The 13,935-nt window shown below is 43.9% G+C and overlaps 1 protein-coding gene across 1 annotated transcript in view; it reads right to left on the reverse strand.

Moving 5' to 3' along the window:
- Positions 1–1,476: 1,476 nt before the first annotated feature.
- LOC109866798 (potassium voltage-gated channel subfamily KQT member 1-like) overlaps positions 1,477–13,935 on the reverse strand; it is a 125,169-nt gene continuing 112,710 nt past the window's right edge. Inside the window, exon 6 of the mRNA XM_020455638.2 lies at positions 1,477–3,610. Within this exon, the coding sequence (XP_020311227.1) occupies positions 3,434–3,610 (177 nt within the window). The 3' untranslated portion in view covers positions 1,477–3,433. The remainder of the gene's footprint in view (positions 3,611–13,935) is intronic.

A 13,935-nucleotide genomic window follows, 5' to 3' on the forward strand; every position in this document is an offset into this window, starting at 1 on the left:
TTGATACTAGCCAGATGGCCACAGCTGGATAACTAGCTACAAGATAACAATGAAACAATTTAATTCACTCTCCATAATTGCATAGAGCCCATATATACATTTTTAGTTAGCTGGCTAAAGTTAGCTAAATGGTTAGCATGATTTGCTAGCTAGCTGTTGTGCTAGCTAGGTAAAGTAAAGACACGGCATTGACTCTTGGCTACCAGCTGCAGGCAGCTGCTTCATGGAAACGAATCCATTGTGATTTAATTATAATGTTACTAGCTACAGTGGCCAGATAGCTAGCTTGGGAAAGCATTTAGTGTTGTGTGCATTGTGCTGCACTTTACTACCCCATTCATTTCATATGAAGTGTGTCTAGCTAGCTAACTAATAGGCTAGTGGATATTATCAAACCTAACAAATAAATCCTTCTTCAAGAACAAAACTCCTTCCTCTAGAAAATAAAATGTATTATGCAGCTTCTGATGAAAAGGGGGTGGATTACACCGGGAAAGGTGCCTTATTTATTTTATTTTTCTTATCAATCCTGTCAGCTCCCCCACCCGGAGGTTCGTGCTCTCTGATTGGCTCAAAGTCAAGTTGTCGGCCACTGCCGAGCATTGCGATTCTACAAGTAGAGACTTCAGATTCATCGGTACACAGCAGGTACTTCTTTTGTTCTAGCAAGTGAAGGAACGGCCCCTTACTGTGATAAGTACCTATCAGCAGTCTATCGGCAGTCAGATTCTCTGTGTGTTCCATGCTTTGGCCTGTGATCCTGCTCTTGTGTTCTTCTGGCACCAAAACCTTGTTTGAAGTGGGGAGTCGGAGATGAAAGTGGAGTAGCAGGGACCAGGAAGAGCTGAGCTGGCTCAGTAAACAGCAGCTAGACCAGGGGGCAGGGGCTATCAAGGTCCCCCACCACTGACATAAACCAGGGGAGGACAATGGCAGCATAACACCTCAGCTGGGCTGTGGAGACTATGGCTCTCTGGGTAATTGAAAATGGCTTTGGTCTACTCGTCTACTCCCCTCACCTCCCAATCCTCCTTCTCCTGCCTTCCTCCCCTCCATCCACCCCTCCCCAGAGACCTCTCTCTCTCCCCGTTCTGGCCGTGCTGTTCTTGGGCTATCCCCAGTATTTATTGGCCTTTGAAGGGAAATATAATTGAGTGGTAATTTGAGATGTATTCTTTCTCTCTCACTCCCCTGCCCACATGCCTCCCTCACTCCTGAATGGTTATGGAATATTGAAGTTCAAAGTAGGCACAGTGAACTTCTTTTTTTCTCCCTTGATTGCAGTGTGAAGAAAAAACACTGAATTTAAGTATTTTTAAAAACTTTGTGGGATTGAGAGGCCATGGGTTACCTTGACCTGATGTGGCAAATCAAACAGATGCAGCCAAGAACGAAGGATTGAGTCCAAGGAAAGCAAATTATAGACAAGATGAGCTGGTAATCAAGAAACACTGAGCCCAAGGAGAGCCCAGAAAATATAATGAAATAGATTTTTATTTACACCAGATTTACAGAGGGTTGTGAATATAATTTACAGTCATTCCAATCAGTTTTAAAACACTATTTGTTTCTCATCATCTCTCAACAGACCAGGAGACTTCCCAGGTTGATCGTTCCACATGATAATAAATATAAGGCAATGTTATTATACACAACTCTTATAAAACTATACAGGTCAGCCAGATGTATGTGGCACAGTTATGTCAAAGAAACTTGCTTTAAAAAGCAACCTGTTAATAGAAAATACATACAACTAATCTTCAACCACGGCAAAATAATAAAATATATACTAGTAGTGGAGAGTCTCTCTCTCTCTCTCTCTCTCTCTCACACTATAATAATGGAAGGGCTTGCATTCATAGCTTGGTTATTTAAAAAAATATTTTCTACTGGCTATACCCAGCTGTGTCCCGGCCGTCGAGAAATATGTGAGAAACTAAAAGAGAAGCATTCTTTCTATTCAAATGCTTTAAAGAGCTTTGAAATCAAAGCATGGTACATCTCTCTCTCTTTGTGGTAGCCTGATATTTCAGGGCCTTCACACTAAATTATGTAAGCCTACTGTTTAAATTGTACACATTTTTCCAGTATTTATTTTCATTAGTCAACTCACACACAGAGCAATCTCCCCTTACCAGGAATTCAGCACTTAATTAGAAAGAGAATGAAAAATAATCAGCTCTCTAATGGGGAAAATTCATTTCAAATTGCATACAGCAGTTGGAGTCCAAAGAAGGAAAATAAAAATGTTTTAGCATGAAGAAGGGTGGGTGGTGAAGTGGTTCATAGGAATATCCGAGTGAAAATCTTGGCACGGGGTGTTGAGTCAACTGCAAAAGGCCGTACCATAACTCCCCATACTGTTCTTTCTATCACTGTATTTCTGTAATACTGCACTCTGCCTTGTCACGCCTGTTTTGCTATTTTTATTAGCTTAACCGTAGCCGTAAATCAGCGCCAGATTAGTTCCTGCAGAGCTTTTTCCCCCTCTACTCTGCTGCAGCAGCACAGGCCCAGCCACTAACAGACACACACTCCGGGCAAAGTCAACAGATCATCTCCTGGTCCTTCTCTATGTCACTTGATAACTACCTACAAACATACGCCAGGCCTAAATACAGTAAGCTGAGATGAATTGGTGGCCATATGGAAATAGTGGTGCTGTATTTAGGTTTTTATGGTGCCAAGATCATCAGTAGGATTTGAAGAATTCCTCTGTTAGACTTCTGGTCTGCTGTGGTCTTTAGTGAGTGCTCCTAATAATGTCATTAATGTGTTGGTTTGCTTGGAAATGATAATAATAATCAGTGCTCTGATGTGCCTCACTGAATGAATACAGTTGAATACATTAGCATAGCTTATGTGACTATTTACAGAGGAGTGAAAGTGGCAGGCTAATCTTATGTAACTAAAGGGGAATTATGTGTGCTTTCCCTACACTCTATGCTGTGGAAGTTTCAGCAGCAGGTTTTCATAGTGCTGCTATTACAAAGGGAGATAGAGAGAAAAAAACTTCTGAAGAAGAGGAGAACCCCGTATCCCCGTTCACCATGATGTGGGGACGGAGGATGGACGGCATGACTGTGTGCCTGTGGCTGTCAGTATACTGCTGCCATGTTACCTCTCAAAGTCCTCAAGCCCACCTCTTCACCAGAGGGGAACAGAAGCAGGAGTTGACTTGTTCACATTCTCTTTCTAAGGTCAGAGGTCAAAGACAGTGACAAAGGTTTTTTGGGGGGTTATGAGACAAAGTGTAGCATGGGGTACTACATGTATGAGTAGCCACACTACACCACCTTCCTTAATGAAGTAACAGGAGTACTCTCTTTTTCTTTATTTGAGTCTGTGCCCTCCTGGCCAAGCAGCTAATATCTCATGCCTGGTCCTAGCCCCTGGTGGTTCCATCACTGGCGCCTCTCTGTCCACTGTGACATCACCGCCCCTCGTCCAAGCTGACGCCGATGCTCTGGCGTCTCACGATGCTGATGCGGGAGCTGTAGGGGGCTTGGGGTGGAGGGGCTGGGGCCCTCAGGAGCAGCTCTGCCTTGGGCTTGTACTGGTCCACCAAGATCTTCAGCACTGCCTCCATCTTATGGTCCATCTGGTATATCTATTTATACAACACACACAAAATAAACAACAGAAGGGCACATGTTGTAGGATGTGTGACTACAGTGAGGACATTTAACAAACAACAGAGACGGCCATATTATACCCATGCTTGACTGGCAGGTTGGCATTTATTGAGATGACTCATGTACTGGAGGCAGCTCTGCAGGGTAGTTACTAGCTGGCACAGCCACAAAGTCATACAATCTGATTTGAAACCGAACCCTTGCCTTATTACCACAAGTATTTATATATTCCTGCTACCAGTCACTTTCCAGCCCTGTCTACATGTATATCTGCCTATCACACCTATACTGTAACACTTGCACACACACCCTCACTCACACACTTACACTTAGATACAAACACCCACCACCACTCCCACCCACCACTTGCTGCTGCTTATGCTGCTAGTTTACTATTAATATGATTTTTTCTGCCATCAATCACTTTCTCCTGATCCTGCCTATATGTACATATCTACTTCAAATACTCCAGTACCCCTGCACATTGTACATTTGGTATTAGCGCTGACCCTGTATATAGCTCCCTCTCCTATTTCTTGTGTTTTCTTTATTATATACACTACCATTCAAAAGTTTGGGGTCACTCAGAAATGTCCTTGTTTTTGAAAGAGAAGCACATTTTTTTTGTCCATTAAAATAACATCAAATTGATCAGAAATACAGTGTAGACATTGTTAATGTTGTAAATGACTATTTAGGTTGGAAACGGCAGATTTTTTATGGAATATCTACATAGGCGTACAGAGGCCTATGGCACGTTGTGTTAGCTAATTCAAGTTTATCATTTTAAAAGGCTAATTGATCATTAGAAAACCCTTTTGCAATTATGTTAGCACAGCTGAAAACTGTTGTCCTGATTGAAGAAGCAATACATCTGGCCTTCTTTAGACTAGTTGAGTATTTTTATTTATTTATTTCACCTTTATTTAACCAGGTAGGCAAGTTGAGAACATGTTCTCATTTACAATTGCGACCTGGAACAAGATAAAGCAAAGCAGTTCGACAGATACAACGACACAGAGTTACACATGGAGTAAAACAAACATACAGTCAATAATACAGTAGAAACAAGTCTATATAGGATGTGAGCAAATGAGGTGAGATAAGGGAGGTAAAGGCAAAAAAAGGCCATGGTGGCAAAGTAAATACAAAATAGCAAGTAAAACACTGGAATGGTAGATTTGCAGTGGAAGAATGTGCAAAGTAGAAATAAAAATAATGGGGTGCAAAGGAGCAAAATAAATTAATTAATTAATTAAATACAGTTGGGTAAAAAGGTAGTAGTTGTTTGGGCTAAATTATAGGTGGGCTATGTATATAGTATGTGTAGCGTCAGCATTTGTGGGTTTGATTACAGGCTCAAAATGGCCAGAAACAAAGACCTTTCTTCTGAAACTCATCAGTCTATTCTTGTTCTGAGAAATGAAGGATATTATATGCGAGAAATTGCCAAGAAACTGAAGATCTCGTGCAACGCTGTGTACTATACCCTTCACAGAACAGCACAAACTGTCTCTAACCAGAATAGAAAGAGGAGTGGGAGGCCCCAGTGTACAACTAAGCAAGAGGACAAGTACATTAGAGTGTCTAGTTTGAGAAACAGACGCCTCACAAGTCCTCAACTGGCAGCTTAGTTAAATAGTACCCGCAAAACAACAGTGTCAACGTCAACAGTGAAGAGGCGACTCCGGGATGCTGGCCTTCTAGGCAGAGTTGCAAAGAAAAAACAATATCTCAGACTGGCCAATAAAATTAAAAGATTAATATGGGCAAAAGAATACAGGACAATTGACAGAGGAACTCTGCCTTGAAGGACAGCATCCTGGAGTTGCCGCTTAACTGTTGACGTTGAGGCTGGTGTTTTGCAGGAGTCGCCTGACCGAGGCCCTTTTCTCCCGATTGCTCAGTTTGGCCGGGTGGACAGATCTAGGAAGAGTCTTGGCGGTTCCAAACTTCTTCCATTTAAGAATGATTGAGGCCACTGTGTTCTTGGGGACATTAAATGCTGCAGAAATGTTTTGGTACCCTTCCCCAGATCTGTGCCTCGACACAATGCTGTTTCGGAGCTCTACGGACAATTCCTTTGACCGAATGGCTTTGTTTTTGCTCTGACATGTACTGTCAACTGCGAATGTCCAAACAATTGAATTTACTACAGGTGAATTACAATCAAGTTGTAGAAATATCTCAAGGATGATCGACGGAAACTGAGCTAAATTTCAAATCTCAAAGCAAAGGTTCTGAATACTTATGTAAATAAGGTATTTCTGCTTTTTTTCCTTTTTCAATTTACACAAAATACTAAAAACCTGTTTTCACTTTGTCATTATGGGGTATTGTTTGTAGATTGCTGAGGAATTATTTCTATTTAATCCATTTGAGAATGTGGCTGGAACGTAAACTGTCACATTCTGACCTTAGTTATTTTGTTATGTCTTTGTTTTAGTATGGTCAGGGAGTGAGTTGGGTGGGTTGTCTATGTTAGTTTTTCTATGTTTTGCTATTTCTGTGTTTGGCCTGGTATGGTTCTCAATCAGAGGCAGCTGTCAATCGTTGTCCCTGATTGAGAACCATATTTAGGGAGCCTGTTTTCTATTGTGTTTCGTGGGTGATTATTTTTTTCTGTTTTCTGTTGTGTGTCTGCACCAGCCATTTTCGGTTGTTTCTCTTTGTTATTTTGTTATTTCCGTGTTCATTCTAATAAATATGGACACATACCAGGCTGCACCTTGGTCCTCACCTTCTTCCACCATCGACGGCCGTTACAGTAACAAAATGTGTCAAAAGTAAAGGGGTCTGAATACTTTCCGAAGGCACTGTACAGTATATATTTTAAACTTTTAGTTACACTATTTTGATATTGATTACTGCACTATTGGGTAGAGCTTGCAATTGAAGTATTTCACTGCACTTGTGCATGTGTCAATAAAACTTGAACTTGAACAATAAACTTAACCACACTTCTAAACTTATGCCTAAACCTAACCTTACATTTTTTATGAATTTTTACGATATATAGCCAATTTTGACTTTGCAGCTGGCCCATCTAGTGGAAATCTAGTAATTATATGTGCGTGACTAGAGTCAATCAGTGAGGGCATTTAAATGGGTGCAGCAGTTGAGGAGTGTCCCTGAGTTTGTGCCTTTCTTTTGTCCGTGATGCCAGGTCTCTAATATGACCCCATCCCAATGACAGACCAGTGGCGTATAATAACATGTTTGTCTATCTGTCACGGTCTACCTACTAAAACCACTCATTATAGCAGCTGGGCCGGTTGAGTGATCCAGGAGTGGGAGGGCTCTTAGCGCACGCACGCACACACACACACACACACACACACACACACACACACACACACACACACACACACACACACACACACACACACACACACACACACACACACACACACACACACACACACACACACAAGGAGCTGTGGCTGCATGGCTACTGTTGACATGGTGTTTCAACTGTAAACAGAGGTGTGTGTGTCTGTCACCCAATTGATAGGGACATCGCATCTCCACCAGGCGACTTCTTTCTATTACTAACCCAGACTGTCTTCCGACACACAGACACACACTCGTGCGCACACCCCTTTCTGAACATCAATGAGTTTTTACAGATCTTTACTGCAATGCTTTGCGTCTTCATATCTGAGTTATCCAGTTATCTTTTCGGGAAGGCACCATCTTAGGCTTCACTTAACACTACTTGTTAACCTGATTTATAAATGCAATAGAGACCAATGGTAATGGCGTCTTTTTGTAGGAACTAGCTCGTGTTATATACACGAGTTACGTTCATTGGACAAAGCCTATGGGGAAATGAATGGAGCTTTTGTAAGGTTTTTGGATAAGTGCAGAAAACAAGGTCTGAGGTAAACACAGGCTTAGGAGATCTGATATGTTTTGTTCCATGAGATCATCTTCATCATGAGATCATCTTCATCAGCTAACCCTGTTCAGGGTCCTTCACATTTTGTGAATTTTGAAGCATTTACATAATCAGAAAAAGCACATAAAGGCTTCATAACTCATAAAGTTCATGTAAACTGACTGCTATTATCTCATAGAACAAAAGGTATACGATCTCCTAAGCCTGTGTTAACCTCAGACCTTATTTTCGGCGTTTATCCCAAAACCCTAGTCTTTCCCCATTCATTTTCCCCATAGGAATGGCTGAACGAACCAGAGGTAAGTCATTTCCATTTTTTTAGGACTACGAGCTGGCAAACTCTATGGTCATTGAGATACCTGGTAATGGATCCTGACAAGGTTGAAGGGAAGAGAAAAGTACATCAAAGTATGTGAAGGAGCCATGGCATCTCATACAACAGACAGACTGGAATTTGTAGACTCTCATTCCAGTCATAACTGATAGTGAGGAACCATGCAGTATTTTGTCTGAAATTCACTTCACTGGTATTTTTTTTGTGTGTTGAGGATTAGGCGCATCTTATCCATCTTTGAGGGTGTGTGCTTGACAGCCATGACACTTTTATAGTAGACCAGGACATTGGGTATCACTCATTGTTATTGGGATATGAAACCATGGATGAAGGATATTAAATCACATACAATAAGACCCCCCCCCCCCCCCCACAGCGATGATTCAGTCAGGAATCATATAATCATCAAAGTAGGAAGGAAGCAAAATAACAAAAGGTTAGAACAAGCCTTGGATTAGACTACCATGTTTATAATGACCCACATAGATGTGTTAAGAAGATAGACCACATGTAATCTGGGCTAGACTGGGTTAGGGTTAAAATCCTGAACAGGGTTAGGGTTAGGGCTCAAGCTAGAGTTCTGAACAGGGTTATGGTTAGGGCTCAAGCTAGAGTTCTGAACAGGGTTATGGTTAGGGTTAGGCCTTTCTTGTTACTGTGTTTTTCCTCCTTTTCCGGGGCCTTAAATCCAACCCTAACCCTAACCCTAGCTTCATGTCCACATCCTGGTTTAACCCTAACCCTAACCCTAGCTTCATGTCCACATCCTGGTTTAACCCTAACCCTAACCCTAGCTTCATGTCCACATCCTGGTACAACCCTAACCCTAACCCTAGCTTCATGTCCACATCCTGGTTTAACCCTAACCCTAACCCTAGCTTCATGTCCACATCCTGGTTTAACCCTAACCCTAACCCTAGCTTCATGTCCACATCCTGGTACAACCCTAACCCTAACCCTAGCTTCATGTCCACATCCTGGTTTAACCCTAACCCTAACCTTAGCTTCATGTCCACATCCTGGTTTAACCCTAACCCTAACCCTAGCTTCATGTCCACATCCTGGTTTAACCCTAACCCTAACCCTAGCTTCATGTCCACATCCTGGTTTAACCCTAACCCTAACCCTAGCTTCATGTCCACATCCTGGTTTAACCCTAACCCTAACCCTAGCTTCATGTCCACATCCTGGTTTAACCCTAACCCTAACCCTAGCTTCATGTCCACATCCTGGTTTAACCCTAACCCTAACCCTAGCTTCATGTCCACATCCTGGTTTAACCCTAACCCTAACCCTAGCTTCATGTCCACATCCTGGTTTAACCCTAACCCTAACCCTAGCTTCATGTCCACATCCTGGTTTAACCCTAACCCTAACCCTAGCTTCATGTCCATATCCTGGTTTAACCCTAACCCTAGCTTCATGTCCACATCCTGGTTTAACCCTAACCCTAACCCTAGCTTCATGTCCACATCCTGGTTTAACCCTAACCCTAGCTTCATGTCCACATCCTGGTTTAACCCTAACCCTAACCCTAGCTTCATGTCCACATCCTGGTTAACCCTAGCTTCATGTCCACATCCTGGTTCAACCCTAACCCTAGCTTCATGTCCACATCCTGGTTAACCCTAGCTTCATGTCCACATCCTGGTTTAACCCTAACCCTAACCCTAGCTTCATGTCCACATCCTGGTTTAACCCTAACCCTAACCCTAGCTTCATGTCCACATCCTGGTTTAACCCTAACCCTAGCTTCATGTCCACATCCTGGTTTAACCCTAACCCTAACCCTAGCTTCATGTCCACATCCTGGTTAACCCTAGCTTCATGTCCACATCCTGGTTCAACCCTAACCCTAACCCTAGCTTCATGTCCACATCCTGGTTCAACCCTAACCCTAGCTTCATGTCCACATCCTGGTTAACCCTAGCTTCATGTCCACATCCTGGTTTAACCCTAACCCTAACCCTAGCTTCATGTCCACATCCTGGTTTAACCCTAACCCTAACCCTAGCTTCATGTCCACATCCTGGTTTAACCCTAACCCTAACCCTAGCTTCATGTCCACATCCTGGTTAACCCTAGCTTCATGTCCACATCCTGGTTCAACCCTAACCCTAACCCTAGCTTCATGTCCACATCCTGGTCCAACCCTAACCCTAACCCTAGCCTCATGTCCACATCCTAGTTCAACCCTAACCCTAACCCTAGTTTCATGTCTACATCCTGGTCCAACCCTAACGCTAACCCTAGCTTCATGTCCACATCCTGGTCCAACCCTAACCCTAACCCTAGCTTCATGTCCACATCCTGGTTCAACCCTAACCCTAGCTTCATGTCTACATCCTGGTCCAACCCTAACCCTAACCCTAGCTTCATGTCCACATCCTGGTTTAACCCTAGCTTCATGTCCACATCCTGGTTTAACCCTAGCTTCATGTCCACATCCCTGTCCAACCCTAACCCTAACCCTAGCTTCATGCCCACATCCTGGACCAACCCTAACCCTAGCTTCATGTCCACATCCTGGTCCAACCCTAACCCTAACCCTAGCTTCATGTCTACATCCTGGTCCAATCCTAACGCTAACCCTAGCTTCATGTCCACATCCTGGTACAACCCTAACCCTAGCTTCATGTCCACATCCTGGTCCAACCCTAACCCGAACCCTAGCTTCATGTCCACATCCTGGTACAACCCTAACCCTAGCTTCATGTCCACATCCTGGTTCCACCCTAACTCTAGCTTCATGTCCACATCCTGGTTCAACCCGAACCCTAACCCTAACCCTAGCTTCATGTCCACATCCTGGTTCAACCCTAACCCTAGCTTCATGTCCACATCCTGGTTCAACCCTAACCCTAACCCTAGCTTCATGTCCACATCCTGGTTCAACCCTAACCCTAACCCTAGCTTCATGTCCACATCCTGGTTCAACCCTAACCCTAACTCTAGCTTCATGTCCACATCCTGGTCCAACCCTAACCCTAACCCAAGCTTCATGTCCACATCCTGGTTCAACCCTAACCCTAACTCTAGCTTCATGTCCACATCCTGGTTCAACCCGAACCCTAACCCTAACCCTAGCTTCATGTCCACATCCTGGTTCAACCCTAACCCTAACCCTAGCTTCATGTCCACATCCTGGTTCAACCCTAACCCTAACTCTAGCTTCATGTCCACATCCTGGTTCAACCCGAACCCTAACCCTAACCCTAGCTTCATGTCCACATCCTGGTTCAACCCGAACCCTAACCCTAACCCTAGCTTCATGTCCACATCCTGGTTCAACCCTAACCCCAGCCTCACTAACAACCCTAACCCCAGCCTCACTAACAACCCTAACCCCAGCCTCACTAACAACCCTAACCCCAGCCTCACTAACAACCCTAACCCCAGCCTCACTAACAACCCTAACCCCAGCCTCACTAACAACCCTAACCCCAGCCTCACTAACAACCCTAACCCCAGCCTCACTAACAACCCTAACCCCAGCCTCACTAACAACCCTAACCCCAGCCTCACTAACAACCCTAACCCCAGCCTCACTAACAACCCTAACCCCAGCCTCACTAACAACCCTAACCCCAGCCTCACTAACAACCCTAACCCCAGCCTCACTAACAACCCTAACCCCAGCCTCACTAACAACCCTAACCCCAGCCTCACTAACAACCCTAACCCCAGCCTCACTAACAACCCTAACCCCAGCCTCACTAACAACCCTAACCCCAGCCTCACTAACAACCCTAACCCCAGCCTCACTAACAACCCTAACCCCAGCCTCACTAACAACCCTAACCCCAGCCTCACTAACAACCCTAACCCCAGCCTCACTAACAACCCTAACCCCAGCCTCACTAACAACCCTAACCCCAGCCTCACTAACAACCCTAACCCCAGCCTCACTAACAACCCTAACCCCAGCCTCACTAACAACCCTAACCCCAGCCTCACTAACAACCCTAACCCCAGCCTCACTAACAACCCTAACCCCAGCCTCACTAACAACCCTAACCCCAGCCTCACTAACAACCCTAACCCCAGCCTCACTAACAACCCTAACCCCAGCCTCACTAACAACCCTAACCCCAGCCTCACTAACAACCCTAACCCCAGCCTCACTAACAACCCTAACCCCAGCCTCACTAACAACCCTAACCCCAGCCTCACTAACAACCCTAACCCCAGCCTCACTAACAACCCTAACCCCAGCCTCACTAACAACCCTAACCCCAGCCTCACTAACAACCCTAACCCCAGCCTCACTAACAACCCTAACCCCAGCCTCACTAACAACCCTAACCCCAGCCTCACTAACAACCCTAACCCCAGCCTCACTAACAACCCTAACCCCAGCCTCACTAACAGCCTCACTAACAACCCTAACCCCAGCCTCACTAACAACCCTAACCCCAGCCTCACTAACAACCCTAACCCTAATTCTACACTCTTAAAAATAAAGGTGCGATTTGGAACCAAATAAGGTTCTGGAGAGCGATGCAATAGGGGAAACATTTTAGGATTTCTGAAGAACCATAAATAGGATGGTTCTTTGAAGAACCGTACTAAGATCCAAAACCAGAAATGTTTCGGCCCTCCAGGACCGGAATTGAATAGTCCTGCTGTAGGGTTGCCTTGTTTGTATATTTCCCAGGGTGCCTTGAGTGAATTTAAGAGTTACTCGTACCAGCCATGACTGTGTTTGCTATAGACAGAGACATGGTTGTTGCATTCATTCATGCTCTGTCAAGTGGCCTTCACCAAGTGAGATCCTAAGTGAATAATATGTTGTCTTTAAAATGTAATTATTTAAGACAATACATATTTCGTAAGGACTTATTTTAAGGACCTAGTTTTACCATAATGCAGTGACCTGAAACTCATAGTTTGCAGGCCACATCAGGTCACATTTTTCTGGTTTGCAAAGAGATGTGTAATTCCTATTAGAATCAAGCCAGAGTGGGGATATTCAACATTTTGAATTTCTATTCACCCACAACCTACATTCAGAATGACTGCCAGGTAAGGGAAGAGTAACATATGAGACTATCTTAAACATCTAAACTGGAAAAAACATTTCAGTATCACTAATGGTTGCAATAAGTCCAAGTAACAGATTGGATTAGTTTAGAAGCATTTGCTATTTATGTTTGAGTAGCATAAGATGAATTAATCAATGTATGTACAAAAATGTAGATATTGAAACAAACAATACAAATAATCGACCTGCAATAGAGCATGCTGGGAAAGATGATAATTATGGGTGTGGTTTTGGTTCAACTCTAATTTTGAACACCAACACTAACCACTTTGTTTAAATGGAACTATTTACAGTGCTAATGTAACTCTTAAATCAACACTAGAAATGTTACATTGAAAAATCAACACTAGTTAACACTGGCCAATTTGCTGCGTGGTATGAAAAGAACTTCCATACATTTCAAGTGCCTTTTAGAATTCTGATGAACCGTGGATGCCACGTCAAGAACCCCACACTTAACTCAAAGGTTCTTTATTGGGCAAGAGTTCTCCAAGGAGCCTTAAGAAAGTACAGTTTAAGAACCTTCATTTTTTTCAGTGTAGCTTCGTGTCCACATCCCAGTCAACTCTCACCCTAGCCTAATAGGTGTTAGCTCAGGGAGCTAACACAAGTCGTCTGGTCTCAGGCAAGGTGCTTTTCAAACCACCTCCATTAGACGGATCCTAGATCTATGCCTGCTGGCTACTTCAACCCTGGGTAGGCAGTGGTAGGCAACATAGAAGGGTGTGTGACTGACTGACCGCTGCTGGGATTGTGTCACTGTGGAGGGGCAGGGATGGCTGGTGACAACGCTGTCTGCCTCACTGTGTCAAAGGACATGTGATACACAGACAGGTGATGCCTCAGCTGTCACCAACCCACCCACCCACCCCACCCTCCTAAACAGCACATGGTACAAACCACCAGACAGCCTCCCCGCCCCACTCATACTATGTGGCACAATCTTTTTTTATATATAGGGCGGGGCACCAAAGCCCTTAGGATAACACAGCAGCCTGAAAAACACAAACATTTTTCAATT

The sequence above is a fragment of the Oncorhynchus kisutch genome, linkage group LG22 (genome assembly GCF_002021735.2).
Source record: "Oncorhynchus kisutch isolate 150728-3 linkage group LG22, Okis_V2, whole genome shotgun sequence".
NCBI lineage: Eukaryota > Metazoa > Chordata > Actinopteri > Salmoniformes > Salmonidae > Oncorhynchus > Oncorhynchus kisutch.